This window comes from Echiichthys vipera, assembly GCF_963691815.1.
Source record: "Echiichthys vipera genome assembly, chromosome: 16".
Taxonomy (NCBI): domain Eukaryota; kingdom Metazoa; phylum Chordata; class Actinopteri; order Perciformes; family Trachinidae; genus Echiichthys; species Echiichthys vipera.
Genome location: NC_139841.1, coordinates 3,121,046 through 3,138,327, shown reverse-complemented (window position 1 = coordinate 3,138,327; position 17,282 = coordinate 3,121,046). Strand labels below are relative to the sequence as shown.

Sequence of the window (17,282 nt, the reverse complement as noted above, 5' to 3'; positions counted from 1 at the left end):
CGACTGGAAGAGGTGCCGACTGGGCCGCCGACTGGAAGAGGTGTCGACCGGCCGCCGACTGGATCAGGTGTTGGCTGAGCAGGACACAGAGTGGCAGGTGATCAGTGCCAACGAGAACCACCTGCCGGGAAAACGAGCTCACAACAGGGAAACACAAAGGGGAGCACATACAGGAAAACACAGACAGAGGGAGACAAAAACAGAGACTAAAAAGGAGAGGATGGCTGTCCTGATTTAATCACGACAAAGCGAGTTGATTTTGTCATTAAAGAAGGTCAGGAAGTTGTTACTACTGAGGGCTATAGGAATACATGGCTCAATAGAGCTGTAAAAGGCTTTGATCGCAAATCTCCCTTTAGGTCTCACATCACGCTCCATTTTCATGGTGGGCATAGAGAATTAAAACATCCTCTCCATAATTCCCCAAGTACGTACTCTCTTCAAGTTGGTGTAAATGGATCAGTATTATATGGGGTTTTCGGGGTGAATCGTTGAATGTTGATGTAGGGGGAGGGTAAGTCTGGAGAGGAGGAATTGGTTATGCCCGGAGAGACATTTTCTAGAGTGTTTAGTGCCAATGGTGTTGCACAGGAGTTCAGCTCCATAGAAAATACCCACAATGCACCACTAAAACAGTGCTCACTTTGACCACTGACCAGAAGTAACACTACTGCACTTCCACTGAAGAATCATTCACTCTCTTGTGCAAGGGACCAGTTTGAGACGTTTCTGTTATATATTATTTATTTTTTCCATTGCAGGTGTTACTGATTAGAGGAACGTGCCACCTTATATGATATTATATGGAAATTATATATATTAGTATCAGCACTAGGATTCTTACTTTCAGTGATGTCATGTGCACAGTCCTCTTGCAGGAGAACTGACAGATACCATGTGAAAACAGAGTAGCACTCTCTCCATGCAGACATCTGTGGCTGAAAGGCATCAACCTATCACAGGCCATCCTCAAATATATATTTTTTTACTTACAAGTGTTTAGCATAGTCACAATACTATATTTTCCAGGCTTGCCATGTATTGTTATTTAGATGAAATATTTTATATTATATGTTTTTTTAATATTTTTATATTTACATAAAAGTAAATGGTAAATTGACTTACATTTGCAGAAGTGTGTTGGTAGTATTTACAGTACGGTGGACTGGAGCAAGACTTGTAGTTTTTGTGAACAGTAAATTTGAACATGACCTTCACTGAACTGTTACTGCGCTCTGACAATTGGACTATTCTAAAAGGACATTTCCAAATGTGCAGTTGCCACAGGACTTTAGGAAGACATCAGCCACGTCAACACCATAAACATCCTCCATCTGCTCCGATCTGAGAGTCTGCTCGACCAGTTGCTCAATCTGGGTCAGCTCCTTCTCCTGTGGGAGTCTCACACAGGTTGCAGCAGCTTGTAGTTTTTTACTATTAGATAAGGGTTCTATTAAAGGTCCTGTGTGTAACATTTTCTTTTATTGCCAATGGGTGAACGGACTGTTACGTAACTTAAAAGCTGAGACCTTCACAGACTTTCACAGTTGTCTGTAACAGCCTGTGGACTGACTTCTGTGTAAAGGATTCAGGACGTATTTTCTGTGAAACTCCAAAGGATGTGATAAGGTGATCAGACGTCCCCAGTTTCCGGGGACAGTCCCTTCAGTGACCTGAATATTTCTGGTATTTTGCTTGGTGGAATAGCTGTGAGGTAGAATATTGTTTTCCCTTTGTGAGTGGCAGCTACAGGTATGAGGTTTCTTCATGAAATTCATGCATCCATTTATCCAGCTATAGTACACACACACACACACACACACACACACACACACACACACACACACACACACACACACACACACACAAACACAGTGAAATGTCACTGATTGGATAGGAGAACCGAAGGTGTTCTTGTAAGTGTTACAGTTTATCAACTATGTAATATGTTATATGTGTATTTATTATCTAGAATGCATGTGATAAAACAAATCTGTTTGTCTGTCAGCCACAGCTATTGCTAACATTATTATATACTAACATATTATTAACAACTGTTTAGCACTACTCTACCACACACAGTTTTATTATCATGACATTTTAGTGTCACTCGAGCTCCTTAGAGGGAGTTGGTAACTTGTCATTAAATAAAACTTGTTATAAACTATTTATCACAAACCTGTCAGTGTCAGTGATGACAAGTGATGCCACTAACATGTTAGTCTACTTAGAAATGTAATAATTCAAATTTTCTGAAAGGCCTGAAATATAGGCCTATGTGTCTTCACTGGCCTGCCACAGCCTGTGAAGAATACAATGTTCAGAAGGCCAGAATGGAATTCTGTCGTTCAAAGACATGCGTCGCTCATCTGTTTTCAGGTTTCCCTGTCTTCACCGGATTCAAACTAAACTGGATAAAGTATGTAGCCGACCCATTTTGAACAGAAGACTTTTTAAACTTCTGGTTCATCCTGCTGCTATTGGAATATAATTCTAAAGATTGTTTAGCTTTAAGCATTTGAACCATGCTAACGTGACTATAGGAAGACGTCTTGTCAGAGCAACTTAGCTCAAGAATAAACACAATGAAGAGGTGGGTCTGTCACCACGGTAACACACAGTGATTTAAATACGTTAGACTAGCCTACTGGTTACCGAAACAAAGGAGTCAGATTAGAGTAGCATTACAGTAGGCTAACGTGTTAGTGGCATTACTGGTCCTCACTGACACTGACAGACTGCCACAAGTTTTTGATGAATAGATATAATTAGTTTTATTTAATGACAAGTTACCAACTCCCTCTAAGGAGCTTGAGTGACACTGAAATGTCATAATAATAAAACTGTGTGTCGTAGAGTAGTGCTAAACAGTTAATAATATGATAGTTTATAATAATGTTAGCAATAGCTGTGGCTGTCAGACAAACAGATCTGTTTTATCACATGCATTCTATATAATAAATACACATATAAATCAAATGTTAAATAACATAACATTCATCAAAAATTGTAACACTTACAAGAACACCTTTGGTTCTCCTATGCAATCAGTGATATTTCTGCTGTGTGTACTACAGCTGGATGAATGGATCCATGAATTCATGAAAGAATTGCGCACCTGTAGCTGCTTCTCACAAAGGGAATATAATATTCAAGCGGCGCTTGTTCTGGTGTGAGTAGTAGGGTGCGCAACTACGTATATGTGTCGTTTGGTCAACATGTTAATTTTTTCCTTTTTACCTATATTTCATTTTCTGAACTTTAAATCACAGTGAAAACTGGGAACATTTCCAGAAACTGGGGACGTCTGGTGCCCTAGTATTGAGCACTGCAGCCTCGCCGCTGTGAACAATGTGATCAAACCGGGCACCTGCACACCGACAGTATACGTCCACCAAAGGTATTAGTTTGTACACCGACAGGTTCAGATTGTTAACAGAAGTGTCTGATGGTGTAACTACTGATGCAGGTCAACATAGTAACTTGAGCTAATAGCATTAGCCTACCTCTGCTTTTTCTTGATGAAAATGGGATTTGTTAGGATGTCTTCTCCTCTTTCTCTGGTGTCCTGGTCAAAGTCAATCTGGAGTGGTCAGGATTTATTTGTAGCACAACTAGCCTGCCTGTCTGCATTCAAATGTAATGTCAGTCTATAAAAGCTGTATGAAGTGTAGCTCCGCATTTTGTTGGTACAATTGAAAAATGTGCAAAAACTAACCACAACAAACCAAACCAACCACCTCTAAATTATACAAAGCTACACTTACTTACTAATACAGTCAGACACATCTAATGGCAGTAAATTGTCAGTGTGCAGGTACCACATTAAATTGTAGCTGTGGCCATGCTGCAGCACTGACCCTGAATACTGGACTCGTTTTTAAAAAGTTGTTTCCATTAGTCACTTACATAGAAATACATGGGGAAATAAGGGCCAAAATACTGAAATTCCACTTTCATCAGTCTTAAGATTATAATTTATGAATATTACATTTCTACCTTGGCAAACTAAGTGATTCCCCCCCTAAAGTGAAATTGTACCATGTGTTTGTTAGAACTTGACTGTAGCTGACTAATAAAAAATACTATTTCACGAGATTATGTGAAAATTCACTAATGTTTCTGCATAGTTCATAACACGCAGTGAAGAAATAATATTGACATCTCTGGATGTCACTAATTGTTTTAGGCCAGGGGTGTCAAACTCAGGCCCGTGGGCCAAATCTGGCCCGCGGTGTAATTATATTTGGCCCCCAAGATCATATCAAGGTTCTATGAGAGCTGGCCCGTGAGTATAAAGCACATACACCACTACTTTTCTGTTGACAAACATGAGCATCCATGCTACCAGTCTCTACAGACAAACTTAATCCACCCCTCCCCCAAAACGGCCAAAAGAAAGATGGAAAACAGGAGCTTTCAGCACCGGTGGGAGGCAGATTATCTGTTTATGAATGTAAAGAGCTGTTTGTCTGGTCTGCAGAGCCACCGTGGCTGTAACCAAAGAATAAAACATAAGAAAACCATGACAAGAACAAGGACCTGCACTGAAAAGGTTCAATGTTACACATCTGGAGAGAAGGGAAAACATGCACATTTGCAGTCTTTTCTTTCTTTTGACAGTGACAGAGTTTGACAGTGCTGTTTAAGCCAGTGTGATATCAGTTCAAACATGATTTATCTCTGTGTTATTTTACTGGCTGCAGTAGCTGCAGTGCCCACCAGGTGTCACATGTGAGGAGCCCAGATGAGTACAGACCAAGCCCCCACCACAGCGACTTCCTGGTTGATCCAATCAGGAAGTGCCAAAACTGCAGTTCTCTGAGTGTCCACTAGGGGCAGGTTTCATAATAGAGCAGCTTCTCATTGACCCCCATGTTAAACAGGCCGTTTTCACAGCATCATTAAACCTGTTCTCCATGACAACACTGAAAGGGTGAATTATTTTGTAACAGGCTAGTTTTTATTTTATTGGAGGTTAAAGTTTATGAATAATTAGGGGCGTGTCCTCTTGATGTGACAGTTAGCCTCTGGCCCTCTCTTCTCCTCAGAGGCTAGTTGTCAGGATTAGCATCATTAGCATGCTAACTCCGTCATCTCGACCTGGACTGTGGTCATTCGTGTGGTGGTGTTTCTATATGTGAAAAGATGGTTTGCTCTTCGGTCAACTGTACAAACAGATGATTTAGGAACACACCATGTTAATGTTAGCTTTGTTATGCTAATTAAATAGCTGCACTGGCACCCTCACTTGCAGTACATCCCACTATCTATGGCACATACACTAGATGCAAATCTGGAGCAGCGGGAGGATTCGGGCCGTGAGGGTCGGTGTTTTACAGCATGGGACTGTGTTGAATATCAGTTTAAATCATAAATGCTGGCAGCACTTCAATCCTGGAGCCGGTGTAATCTCTATTAGAGACACGGGACTCCCATTCCAATTTATCTTGTAGCAAGTGCTGTTAGCCTAGCTCCCGGGCGGTGGAGCTAATGTGAGCTAATGTGGCTTATTCTGTGAACGTCACCCAGACAGACGTATCACCCTCCCCCCAACATCACATCAATGCCCTTTTTTGGTAAGAGGAAATAAGGAGGAGTCAAAGTCTGACAAGATGGCGACTATGATTGGATTGCTAGGCAAATATGATTGGATCAAGTTGAGAGAACAGCCCGGCAGAGAGGCTGCGTCCATTTTTTATACAGTCTATGCTACAGACCGGCAATGTGAGAAACAAGATGAAAATATTCTGCGAATAATTCACAGCAATTCATCAAACTATCTGCCGGAGTCATTACGTCAAGTGACTTGCATAATAGCCATGGGGTTTATTATACATTCAGAGCGAGCAGGTCTCTAAAATTAAACCCAATTATTCATTATTATTTACTATGGTAAATTTATTTATTATCATATTATATATTTATCATAATTATTTACCATCATATATTTAGTATCATTTATTTATTATATATATATCATTATTATTTATTATCATATTATATTTTTATTATATTGATTATGAATTATTATTTATTACATTTTATTTTTGATTATTATTATTAATATTTTTGTGGGATACATACAGCCGTTATATAACAATCTTAACATAATAGGCTGAGCTCAAAATAGCAGGACAAGACAACCTTTTTTACAATAGGCTTTTTAATATTTACCTCCCAGTAGCACCACCGTTTAATCTGATGACCTGCAGTATGACTCTGTCCAGGTGGTCGATGTAATGGTTCCAGGCCACCGTGGTGAGTTTGTCACTCCAAAAGTCTGTATTGCCTGAATGAGCTCCTCCCTGTTTTGTGGCTTGGCTTCACGTCAGATGAAGTCCTTCAATGCATGCCACACCAGCTCAATAGGGTTCAGATTAGGTTACCTACAGTATTAAATGGAAGAGTCAAACGTTTGTTCCTTGACACGGAATAAAATCAGAATGCGTATTTTTATTTGCTGGGATAATGAGATTTGTTGATGGAGGGAGGGAGGGGTTCGAACCCAGTTGATTCTCTCCTGTTCAATGCAGTCTCTGACACTGCCTGCAGTGTGTTTGTTTGGGATCATTGTCAAAAAGAACAAAGAAAGGAAATGTTAAACATTTAGGGGTTGTAATCATGTTATAATCAAAATATTGTTGCTTTGATTACTCCACAATCCAAAGACATGCACATGTTATACCAGTGAATACCAGAGACACACAGCGAAGACGTCCAGAGACTGACTGCGGAGATCCAAAGACAGACTGCGGAGATCCAGAGACAGGATGTCGTTATACAGAGGCAGAGTGCAGAGATCGAGAGACTGCACTTGGACATAAAGACCAGCATGCCACATGGACTGGAAGTAACCCTGAGATGCTGCTCAACACCTTCCATGCCTTTATCCACAACAGCAGCTTGTGGCAACTATTCTCAATCAGCATACTTTCCATTTCGAAGGACCCATCCAGACCTGGAATTACGGGAGGTTTATCTGGAGGACCATGCAGCTGTTAACCATATGAACCAGGGTCACTTCGATCGGTAAGGGTGTTTGCTGTTTCAATTGGTGACACCCGAGGAGAAATATAGGGTTTGGTGTACCGCCCCAAACTGGGATGGACCGAGGGGGAAGTCGCAGCTACCTCGAAATCTATCGTTCTAAGTTCGTAATGTATGCAGCAGTGATTTCCTTTGATCTCAAACGTGGACCGAAAGCAGGTGGTCGACCGGATCAATTGGGTGCTGAGGACACCACGTCAGTTTACCATCTATGCAAATAGATGTGCATGTTTTCTTTCTTTTTTTCTTTACAGTGCCAAATCGTAACAAAAGTTATCTCAGGGCGCTTTACAGAGTAGGTATAGACCACACTCTATGACTTATTTATGATTTACATAGACCCAACAATTCCCCCTTTGAGCACACAATGGCAACGAAAAAACCTTTCCATTAACAGGCAGGAATGTCAAACAGAACCAGCTCTATGGAGGACGGACATTTGTCTTGACTGGTTGGGGAGATAGAAAAGAAGGGAGAAAGAGAGAAAAGACGAACAGATGGACAGAGAGAGACAAAGACAGAGAGATGCAAGCAGTTTACTCTTAAAAATGGCGACTGTGTCTACCTCCCGAACAACACTGAGTTGGTTCCACAGGAGAGGAGCTTGGTAGCTGAAGGCTCTGCCTCCCATTCTGCTTTTGGAGACTCTAGGAACAACAAGTAGCCCTGCATTCTCAGAGCGTAGAGATCTAGTCGGGTAATACGGTACTACATGCTCTTTAAGATACGAAGGAGCCTGACCAATAAGAGTTTTTTAGGTAAGGAGAAGGATTTTAGATTCTATTTTAGATATTACAGGTAGCCAGTGCAAAGACGCTAATACTAAAACATTTTTCTTATTATTTGGAAATGTTGATTTTTTTTTTAATAAACACTTTTTTCTGAAAAGAGTAGTACTCATTTTGCCTTCATTTCTGCAATAATATAAGCAAATGCAAATCACTCACAATTAGGTGGTTCTAGGTTAATAATAACACATTGACAATAAGTACTAAAATCTTTATTCATATTGCAATTCTGAAATCTAAGAAACAACATGCTTTGCAAGACCTGAATAAAAACTGTGCATTCTGTCACAAGTAGCTTGTGTCACTGCTCCCCCCCAAAGCGTAATCCTATTGTCCTTTTTAATGGGCAGTTTATGTTTATGTATGTAGTTTAAGTGCAGTCATTAGCACAACTTTTGTTCGAGTTCATCGGCAATTTAGTCATTGCCCTCCTAGTTCAGAGGAGACCATTGTGATGCTTGTTTCTACACCCTCCACACACCATGAGGTCATTAGAGTCTCTAGCATGTCTACAGTAAAGTGCCCAGTTTGGTTGACAAAGAGATTGATTTAAAATTTCTGCTAGCAGTCTAGAGAGGAACATATTTGTAATGCCTTGATAAAAGTCACTAATTACAAATTCTTTGTCTTCCTCTCCAGGCAACATCAACATTAAAGCAACTTGATGGAAAAAACTAGAGGAGTCCCTTTAAAATGACACGCACAGACCCTCCTGACATACTGGTATCAACTGTGCATCGAGATATTAAAGTTGTCCCCATTTCTTCACACTACAAGTCCTTGCAACCCTCCAAACAATGTGATTCTATAAATTACAGCACACTGGAGGACAGTAAGAGCAAAGTCAATAAGAGGCACTGCCGTACCTTTGACTATAAGTCATTGGAGTACCCAAAATCACACAAATATTCAATGGATTCCCCATACAAGAAGGCTGATAGGCATGCAGCCAACCCAGATGTTGCCTGGAATGCCTTAGGCCGCCAGCAAAGATACCGCTTTTCTGCTCCGGACATTTTCAGTCATAGGTTAACTCAACCAATGGCTGCAGATATGACCAGTGAAGTCATGGTCCCTGAACAAAAAAGAAGGACCAGGTCCAAAAGTGCCCCTCGGGTCCAGACCAGTCTCACCCCTGTGTCTTTTGAAGGGTCCTCATCCTCAGGGAGGAAGGGCAGGGAGTCTCAAAGGGCTTCAAAAGACTCTCGCTGGAGGCCAGAAGTATCACCGCGCAGGGAGTCCTCCCATGCAGCAACAAGGGCTCATATGCATGAAGTCCATCCCATTAAGTTGCAGCCTCAAATGAGTGACAGCAGTAGATACTCACCTAACTATGCTGCTGATAATTCTGAGGAAGGAGAGCTGGATAAACCAGCTACTAGCCCTCATGTCAGGTGTCGGGTGGACATCAAACCTGATGACGCAGCATTACATCATTCAGGACGGAAACAGGCTACACCTCAAATGGACATACCCTGGCAGAGGCACCACAGTGGGGGGAGTAGGAGTCTGACTGTGCCACGCCATTTCTCCTACTCAAGAACACCAACTCCCACTGATTCATTAGGTACAGAGAGTAGGCAAGCTTATCAATATTCCCGCAGCATGCCAAACAGTTACTTAAGACCCATGGAGATTCCCTTGCAAAGAATGCCTTCATCAGGTGATTACTATGGTAGGGAACGCAGAGCTCATTCCAGTCCTAATGTGCCAACCAAGTTCTTTTATGCAGATGATCCAGGGAGATATGTTACTACCGCTCCTCCTCAACCAAGTTCTTGCTTTCACGATGAACGCTACACACCAGGACAAACATATACTCCAAAAGTGCAATATGTGCAAGATCCAAGGACTCGAATGGTGCATGCTGTAGCTACAAGACCCTATTATCCCGAGATGGAACCTTATCCATACTCAGTGCAGACAGGGTATCCCAAACCTTATGCAGTAAATGAACCAGGGCCATACATCATACAGACACCTCCAACAAGAATATTTTATGGGGATGATCCAAGGTCTTTTCAAGTCCAGACTGCTCCGCCAAGGTTTTATTATTCAAGTGACATGTATGCAATGCCACCAGAGCATCATATCCCAGCAAGGGCATATTACACAGAGGGCCGACGACATGCTAGAGTAATTCAGGCACAAACAGAAGACTGGTATGGCTCAGATGCATCTGGTTATTCCACCAATCCTGCCTCTTATGTATCTCAAGTCACTCCTACCAGGGTCCGTCAAGAGCCTGTATTAACACCCTGGTATGCCAACCCATGTGTAGAACCTCAAAGAATTGGCACAGATTCAAAATCTTACTCAAGGTCCTGGGACAATATCCTCAACTCTCGTGTAGAGAGGGAACAACCACTTCCTGTACAGCGGGGTCAGAGCTATGATGATCTTCTTGACTCCAGAAAGCCTGCAGCAGCCACAGGTGACAAACCACAACCTGTGGTAGTCAATCTCTCCAGTTCACCAAGACGTTATGCAGCCTTATCAATGTCTGATAACTCACTAATTGACAAAAGCCCAACTGAGACATCAAAGAGCACTACAAGTAAACTCTGGTTTGTCACTCCTGAGATAACAATTACTGATAATGACATTCGACCAGGGAAACTTAATAAGGCTGAAGGACGGTCTGCCAGTTGGGACATTCTTGACTCCAGATACACAGAGGGTGCAGAACTATCTCAGCATGACTTTGAAAGCTCAACCAAAGAGAAGACACACGACAATGCCTCACTACAGCAAAGCCTTGAACAACTTGATGAGCTTCTGGCAGATCTTGTGACTGATTACAAGCCACCCAGTAGAAGGGCAAGTGAGGACATTCTTGATCAACTAAAGAAGTTGATTGATGAGGAAGAAGCAGTATCTCTGTCCAGAAAGAGCTCAAGGGCATGTCAAGAGGAACCAGCTCCTCTTGACAAGCAGCCGACCTCAATAAGAATGAATCCTGATGCTTTTCGAGACATGGACGGTGCAAGTGACGCAATGAAGAGTGCAGATGAGTGCTCCCCAGATCAGAGCCCAGATGAGGATGATACAATGATGTGCTCTAACAACAAATGCCGCAGGACAGAGACCCTGTTCAATGCTTGCCTATATTTTAAATCCTGCCACAGCTGCTATACTTACTACTGCTCTCGTAACTGTCGCAGGGAGGATTGGGATATTCATAAAGAAAGCTGCCTGTATGGAAGAATTGGCAGCATATGCCGTCACATCATCAAGCACTGCCGGGAGACTGTTGAAGTCCACAAAGCCTTCTCCCGTATTGCCAAAGTTGGCTACCTTTCTCGAGGTAGAGGAGTTCTGTTCCTTGGTTTTCCAAATCCTGCGTCATCCAGTGACTTCTTGCAGTATGGCCTGGATAGTCTACTTATGTCTCCTACATACCTGTCCCTCCGAGAGCTTGAAAGCTTCAAGGACAACCTGGGGGAGTACTGCAAGGAGCTTCAGGAAGCAGGCAAAGAGTATGACCCGAACGAATGTTTCATCTTGAATGTATCCATTGCTGTTGGTGATCAGTTGCCTGACGGGCCATCACCAAGAAATCTAGCTCCAACTGTCAGAAAATATGCAAAGGTAGCACTGGCTTCCTTTAGCCCTGAGCGAAAGGTCCACAAGAAAGAGAGTGACATGGAAACATTGATCCTTACTCCACCCCCTGGAACAGCAGATATTGACAAAGAGGGAGAGGAAGGCAGGAAGGCCCGGGAAATCTGTTTTATAAATATACAACGGGAGTTAAGAATTCGAGGGGTTTTCCTACGCCATGAATACCCACAAGAATATCAGCAGCTCTGTGAGTTTGTGGAAAGTAACAAAAGGTTCACACCCACAACTATTTATCCTATTGATAAAAGGACCGGTAAACAGTTTATGTGCATGATTATGGCAGCCTCTGAGCCCAGGACGCTGGACTGGGTAGGCACCCCGCATCTCCTTGATGACATTATTTAAGTGCACCTTTTGTTGTAAATATATATGTATAGAAATACATATATATTATTATACATGTTTATATATCAATCCAATTACAAACATTTGTAGATAAGTATTTTATTATCAAAATATATATTCATGTCTGCTTGGTCGGTATTATTCTTTTTAGAATATTTCCTGTCAGGGGCAGAATGAGTACATTATTTATTTTAATTATTAAAAGTACATACTTTTTATTCACCACAAGTCATTTATATGTATCCTGGTCATTTACTGTTGAAACACATTAGCTTTGAAAGGGATTACCTAAGCTGACATTATGGTATTTTGATTTTATCTTATTATTATAAACAACTGTATGTTTTTATTATTAGTAATTAGGCCTCTTTAAATGGGATAGTCCATTTCTGTATGTGAGTACAACAGAGAAAATATTAAACATTATTTTCTTAGCTACACAAATACTTTCTATGCAAAGTTGCTTCATGACTTAAGTACCACAGTCTTGTAGAAGGAGTTGATTTTGTTATATATTATATTATATTATATTATATTATATTATATTATACACATCTGTAAAATAAGTTTAGCTGACATTGAGATAAAATGTTGAAAGTTTTTGTAGCAGCATAAATCACAAGAAAATAATGAAAGCTGAGAAAGAGACAGTTGTGCTACTTGAAACATCTATAAAAACAGGCATGGATCTTATTGTTGCTTGAGTAGAAGTACTGTACTGAAAGTAAACGTTTTTTGTTTAATGGCGTACTCTGGAGAAATTCAAGCTAAATTCAGTAGTTCTATAATTCCACAGCACTACTGGACTTGAAAGGAAACCTCCTCAATGGATATTGAAATGGTGCTGTTACCCGCCACACAGTAGGTGTTGGCCTGTACTGTTCAGTTTAAACACTGTGAATAGTGAGAGTTACAAAAACAAAACTTGGTATAACACCAAGAAATAATGCAATTTCCTATTACACTGAAGTTGACGAGTTGTATTTTTAGATATATTTACAAATAAAAAAAAATATGATTTAGAAGCAGGAGATATTGTTCTTAGAACAAGGTGAGCCAGATTTGGCACAGTAACTATACGGTACATACGTACATGCTTAAAGAAGACATTAGTTGTGTATTTGTGCCGCACTAGGTTTATTACATGTGTGAATTATATTGTCCTTTTTGGTTTTAGCAAATCAGAACCTTTTCATTGCTCAATGGTTGCAGACGTTTTAGAAACATTTATCAATGCAACTTAGCCATGTTGCCTCATCTCTCAAGATACAGTACATTTCTTGATTTTGTTTTTGTAGCATTCTAAATCCCACAATTCCTGCCAGCACACTGATGATGAGATGAAACTTACAGTTGAGTTTTTAAAAACCTAACAGCGTAGCTGGAACATGGTGTATGCTAATATCCTAACTATTTCAAAATGGTTTAAATCTACTTGTCAAATGACTGGAAGACGTGAAGGGGAATCAGTCCTTAGTATGGGTCGAATAAGCATTTGTTTCCCCAGCCATTAATCATTGTTCTCCATTTCAACTTCTTCCCTTGTGATATCAGCTTTCCTTAGAATTTGTAAGACAAAGTACAGTGAAACTTTAAGTCCATATATATTTGAAAAATTTGTTTCACTGAGTTCCACTTGTTTGACTGACAGGACGTGCTGTACAGATTCAGTGTAAGTTGCTGGCTGCATGTGACTGTTTTCTATGCTCTGATCTCATTTTAACATGACATTGATGATAGTAATTTGCTCGATGAATGGACTTGTGAAAGTGAAACCTACTATGCTGTGTAAGAAAAAATAGCTACATTTTGCGTTTCCGTCAGTCATTCAAGTTAAAAAATAACAAGTCAAAGGCAACGGAGAAGAGACCTCACTATAATGTCTAAAAAAAATCCTGTAATCTTGTATTTTTTATACTTTCAACGTATGTGTCTGAGTGTGTCTATTTATAAACCATATCTAATAAATGGAATGGGAACTGGGTGCTGCTGTCTGCCTGTTCTTTAGGTGAGGTGAAAACACTGTGTCTGTCCGAGCATATGAGACAAGATATGACTCCTTCATATTTGTTGGAGTGAGGGTTATATACAGGACAATGTGACAAGGGATATAGGTAGAGCTTAGTAAGCATGATGATATAAAATGTTGATATAACTCCTTTTTTTAGATGGAAAATGAAAACTAGTGGGTAAAAAAAATAGCCTCGTGAGCCAATCCTGATCTCTTAACTCCATTGTATTTTACTCTCAGATCAGTCTGGTAACATGCGGCAGAGAAAATCTGGAGACGGTTGCCCAAGCCACAAGAACAACTGTTGAGTGTAAACAACATGGCGGCTTCCACGGATGAGATGAGCAGCTATGGAGCAGCCGCTCACTAACTCTTTTTTCTCTGGATCCTTCTGTTGAATATGGACCGGGCTCCTGAAATTGGGCGTTTGATCTGTAAATTCACCTTACACAAACGGAAAATATCCTTTACCCACATGTATGTTTACTTTCTGAGTTTTGCTTCATTGATCTGATTGGTTGTTTTGGCCCGTATGTTGGTGATAGACAGATGGTTTATCCAATCAGCAACCAGTATTTTTGCCCCTTCCCAAAAGATCTCCAAATGAGGGTCCCAGATGGATATGCAGAGAAAATGAGAATCAATCTATCTGAGGGAGTCAGGTTAGGAAAAAATCCCAATAAATAGTACATCCTATACCTGGTATGATTTATAATGTATATGCTATACAATAAAATATATTAACTCACTTTAAAAGGAAACCAATCCAAATTTGCTTTGGTACACAATGAGCAAAGAAATTCAGCACAGCGAGGCCAGCCCTATATACATGAAACTATAGGCCATAGCTATTTCAAAATAATAAGGTGCCAACAGTCCTCAATGACATCCTCAGGGGCTTTACAGCTGCTCCACTAAAGCTCATCCCAGATCTATCGCACACTAAGAACGGAAAGCAATATTCTGCTGGTCTTGGATTCTCCTTTCTGAAGACTAAAGACTTCTGAATTCACTGACCAGGCCATTTTTGTCCATCTCTCCAAGGTAAGTCCACATTTACCTGAAATGTAAGTGTTTAATGTCTTCACCCGATGTTGGCATGAAATCTACGAGGGTTTGAGTTGACCCAAAGTTTACATTGGAATGGTTGTAGCCGCTGTGTATTTTGTGAAGCGTTAGATGGCAACAGACATATACAGACTGTTACAACAAACTGCTAGTAGAAACCTAGCTGCGTTATAAAGAGAAAGCGTACTGGTTTTATTTTTTCTGACAGTCTATAACTGATTTATGACTTCTTTTTTCCTGTACAGCTCAGAATTGGATTACCATAAAATAATATTATAAAATAATATTATAAAACTCATCAACACATTGAACAGACTTGCATATAGCATGTGACCACTGACCCATAACTGCACTACAACTTTATAGTACTTTGCATTTAGAATAAGTTATTGTTGATATTTTTTTGCTTTTTAATCTGGTCATTCATATTCTAGGCCAGCTGGAGTGGATTTAACAGTCTGGGTCCACTGTGAGTCCTGCCACCAGACAGAACACTGAAATAGGATGATTATCAGTGAACAGGACATTAACCCTTTCTTTCATTTTCCATGTATTTCATGACTGGAAAATTGCTAAACTGTTTTCCAAGTTTCCAGGACATGTGGGAACCCTGCCTATGCATGGCATATGCTGGTGTATGGTTACGATTAGGGAATAATCATGGTCATGGCCTTTAAAAAAGGGAACATTAATTGCAGGTCTGTGACGGCAGGACACCGACTCTGGTCAACATGCTCCACACACATCCACCAACCCGACCTTCACAGCTTTCCTCTCTGCATGCATAAAGAACACACTACCTTCTGCTTTGGCACATTTGCGAGGTATGAATTGTCTGATATGACTCATTCCTTGGGATGCAGGACTGTTAGAACCTGTGGGATCCTGACTGACCGTTGTTATATACAGTGTTACGATCCTTGATAGAGATGATGGACAAAACTACGAGAGGAGTCGTAAAAAAAAACTGAACCATCTTTTGACAGTGCTTCTAAAAACCTGTCAGTGTGAATGCCAGCTTTTCTGCCAGCTCCATGTGGAACGTCTCTGCTGCAAAGACACCCACAGTGGTCAGCTCTAATAAAGGATCAGTGCAGTGTCTCTGGGTTGATCCTCTTTAGAGTGAGTCCAGTACAAAGTTCTACAGCTCTTAAAGTGCAATTAGGTAATGAGCTAATGATCACGAATCCTTGGTGGTCCCTCATTATAAACCCTTCATTTACATAATCCTCCAACTGTGCTTCATTATACAGCAGCACAACCAGGCCTTAGAACCCTGAGAGGAACAAAGGAGATGAGACCAACTGAGGCTCTGCTCAAACATGAAGTCAAACAGTTCACACGTTGTCCTGGAATGTGCAAACTTTTATTTTATTTTTTCAAGAACTCAACATTCAAAGTATAAGAAACATAACATGACATAAATCCTGTGCCCAAACAAGCAATATTATATCTCGTATCTAACATACCTACACCCTCACACCGCATCTGACTCTCATGTACAGACAGGGCCTACAATACCCATCACTCATAAGAAGAAAGACATACATATACACCAATTTATTATGTCACGTATTGTTTATTGTTTATTGGGGATCCCCCATTGGCTGACTGATAAACGCCAGGCTCATCTTCCTGGGGTCCTTTTCAAAAACAATACACAGATCCAGTTACAATAAAAAGAAAGGAAAAAAGGAAAGAAAACTGTCAAAATATTTCTGTTGCCTTGACAAAAACAACACATGTCAAAATCTTCCAGTTGCCTTGACAGAAACAACACATGGAGACTTCCTGATACTCTTTTAAAGAATAAACAGTATTCATCAGATCAGAAACAAGAGACATCTTTTACGTATCTGACACGGGGAGAGAGGAGGTCAACGAGCACTGTTTGGCTTGTCCCTCTGCAAATTCTCTCTGACTCTCCATTCTTCCCCGTGTCCTTTTATTTGAAGTTTGCATGAATAATCATAAGTCACTCATGAATAATAATTAACTAGTTACATACAAAGTATATCTTATCTTCACAAGGTCGCAGTTGGTTTTGCTCATTCAGCATTTTCTTTTACAGGGAGTGAACGTCTTATCAGCCCTTCCTCCAGATGGGTCAAACATAATTGGTTCACATACCAACCTAGTGAGGGAAAATAACTTTTTCGATTACATGCATGGAAACAAACATTTCTGATAATATTTTATACATTTCTTTAACAAAAACAAAGTCCTCAAAATGGTTACATAAAAGACTGACTCTTAAGTCTGAAAAGTTAGATTACATATTTCTTAAAAGCTTTTTTACTTGGAATATTGTCCTAATATATAAAGGAAGAGTGTGCCATAACCAAATGGCTCTATATACAACAGTGGTTTTTATTGAATGAGTTCTTGGCCGTGGT

General features: G+C 40.4%; 1 protein-coding gene across 1 annotated transcript; it reads left to right on the top strand.

Annotated features, from left to right (window-relative positions):
- Positions 1-8,531: 8,531 nt before the first annotated feature.
- On the top strand, positions 8,532-11,807 carry ajm1 (apical junction component 1 homolog; the record flags this gene model as incomplete). The annotated part of the gene is made up of 1 exon (XM_083929828.1): positions 8,532-11,807. The coding sequence occupies one exon, from the start codon at positions 8,532-8,534 to the stop codon at positions 11,805-11,807; it is 3,276 nt and encodes a 1,091-aa protein (XP_083785954.1).
- Between the last annotated feature and the right edge of the window lie 5,475 nt (positions 11,808-17,282).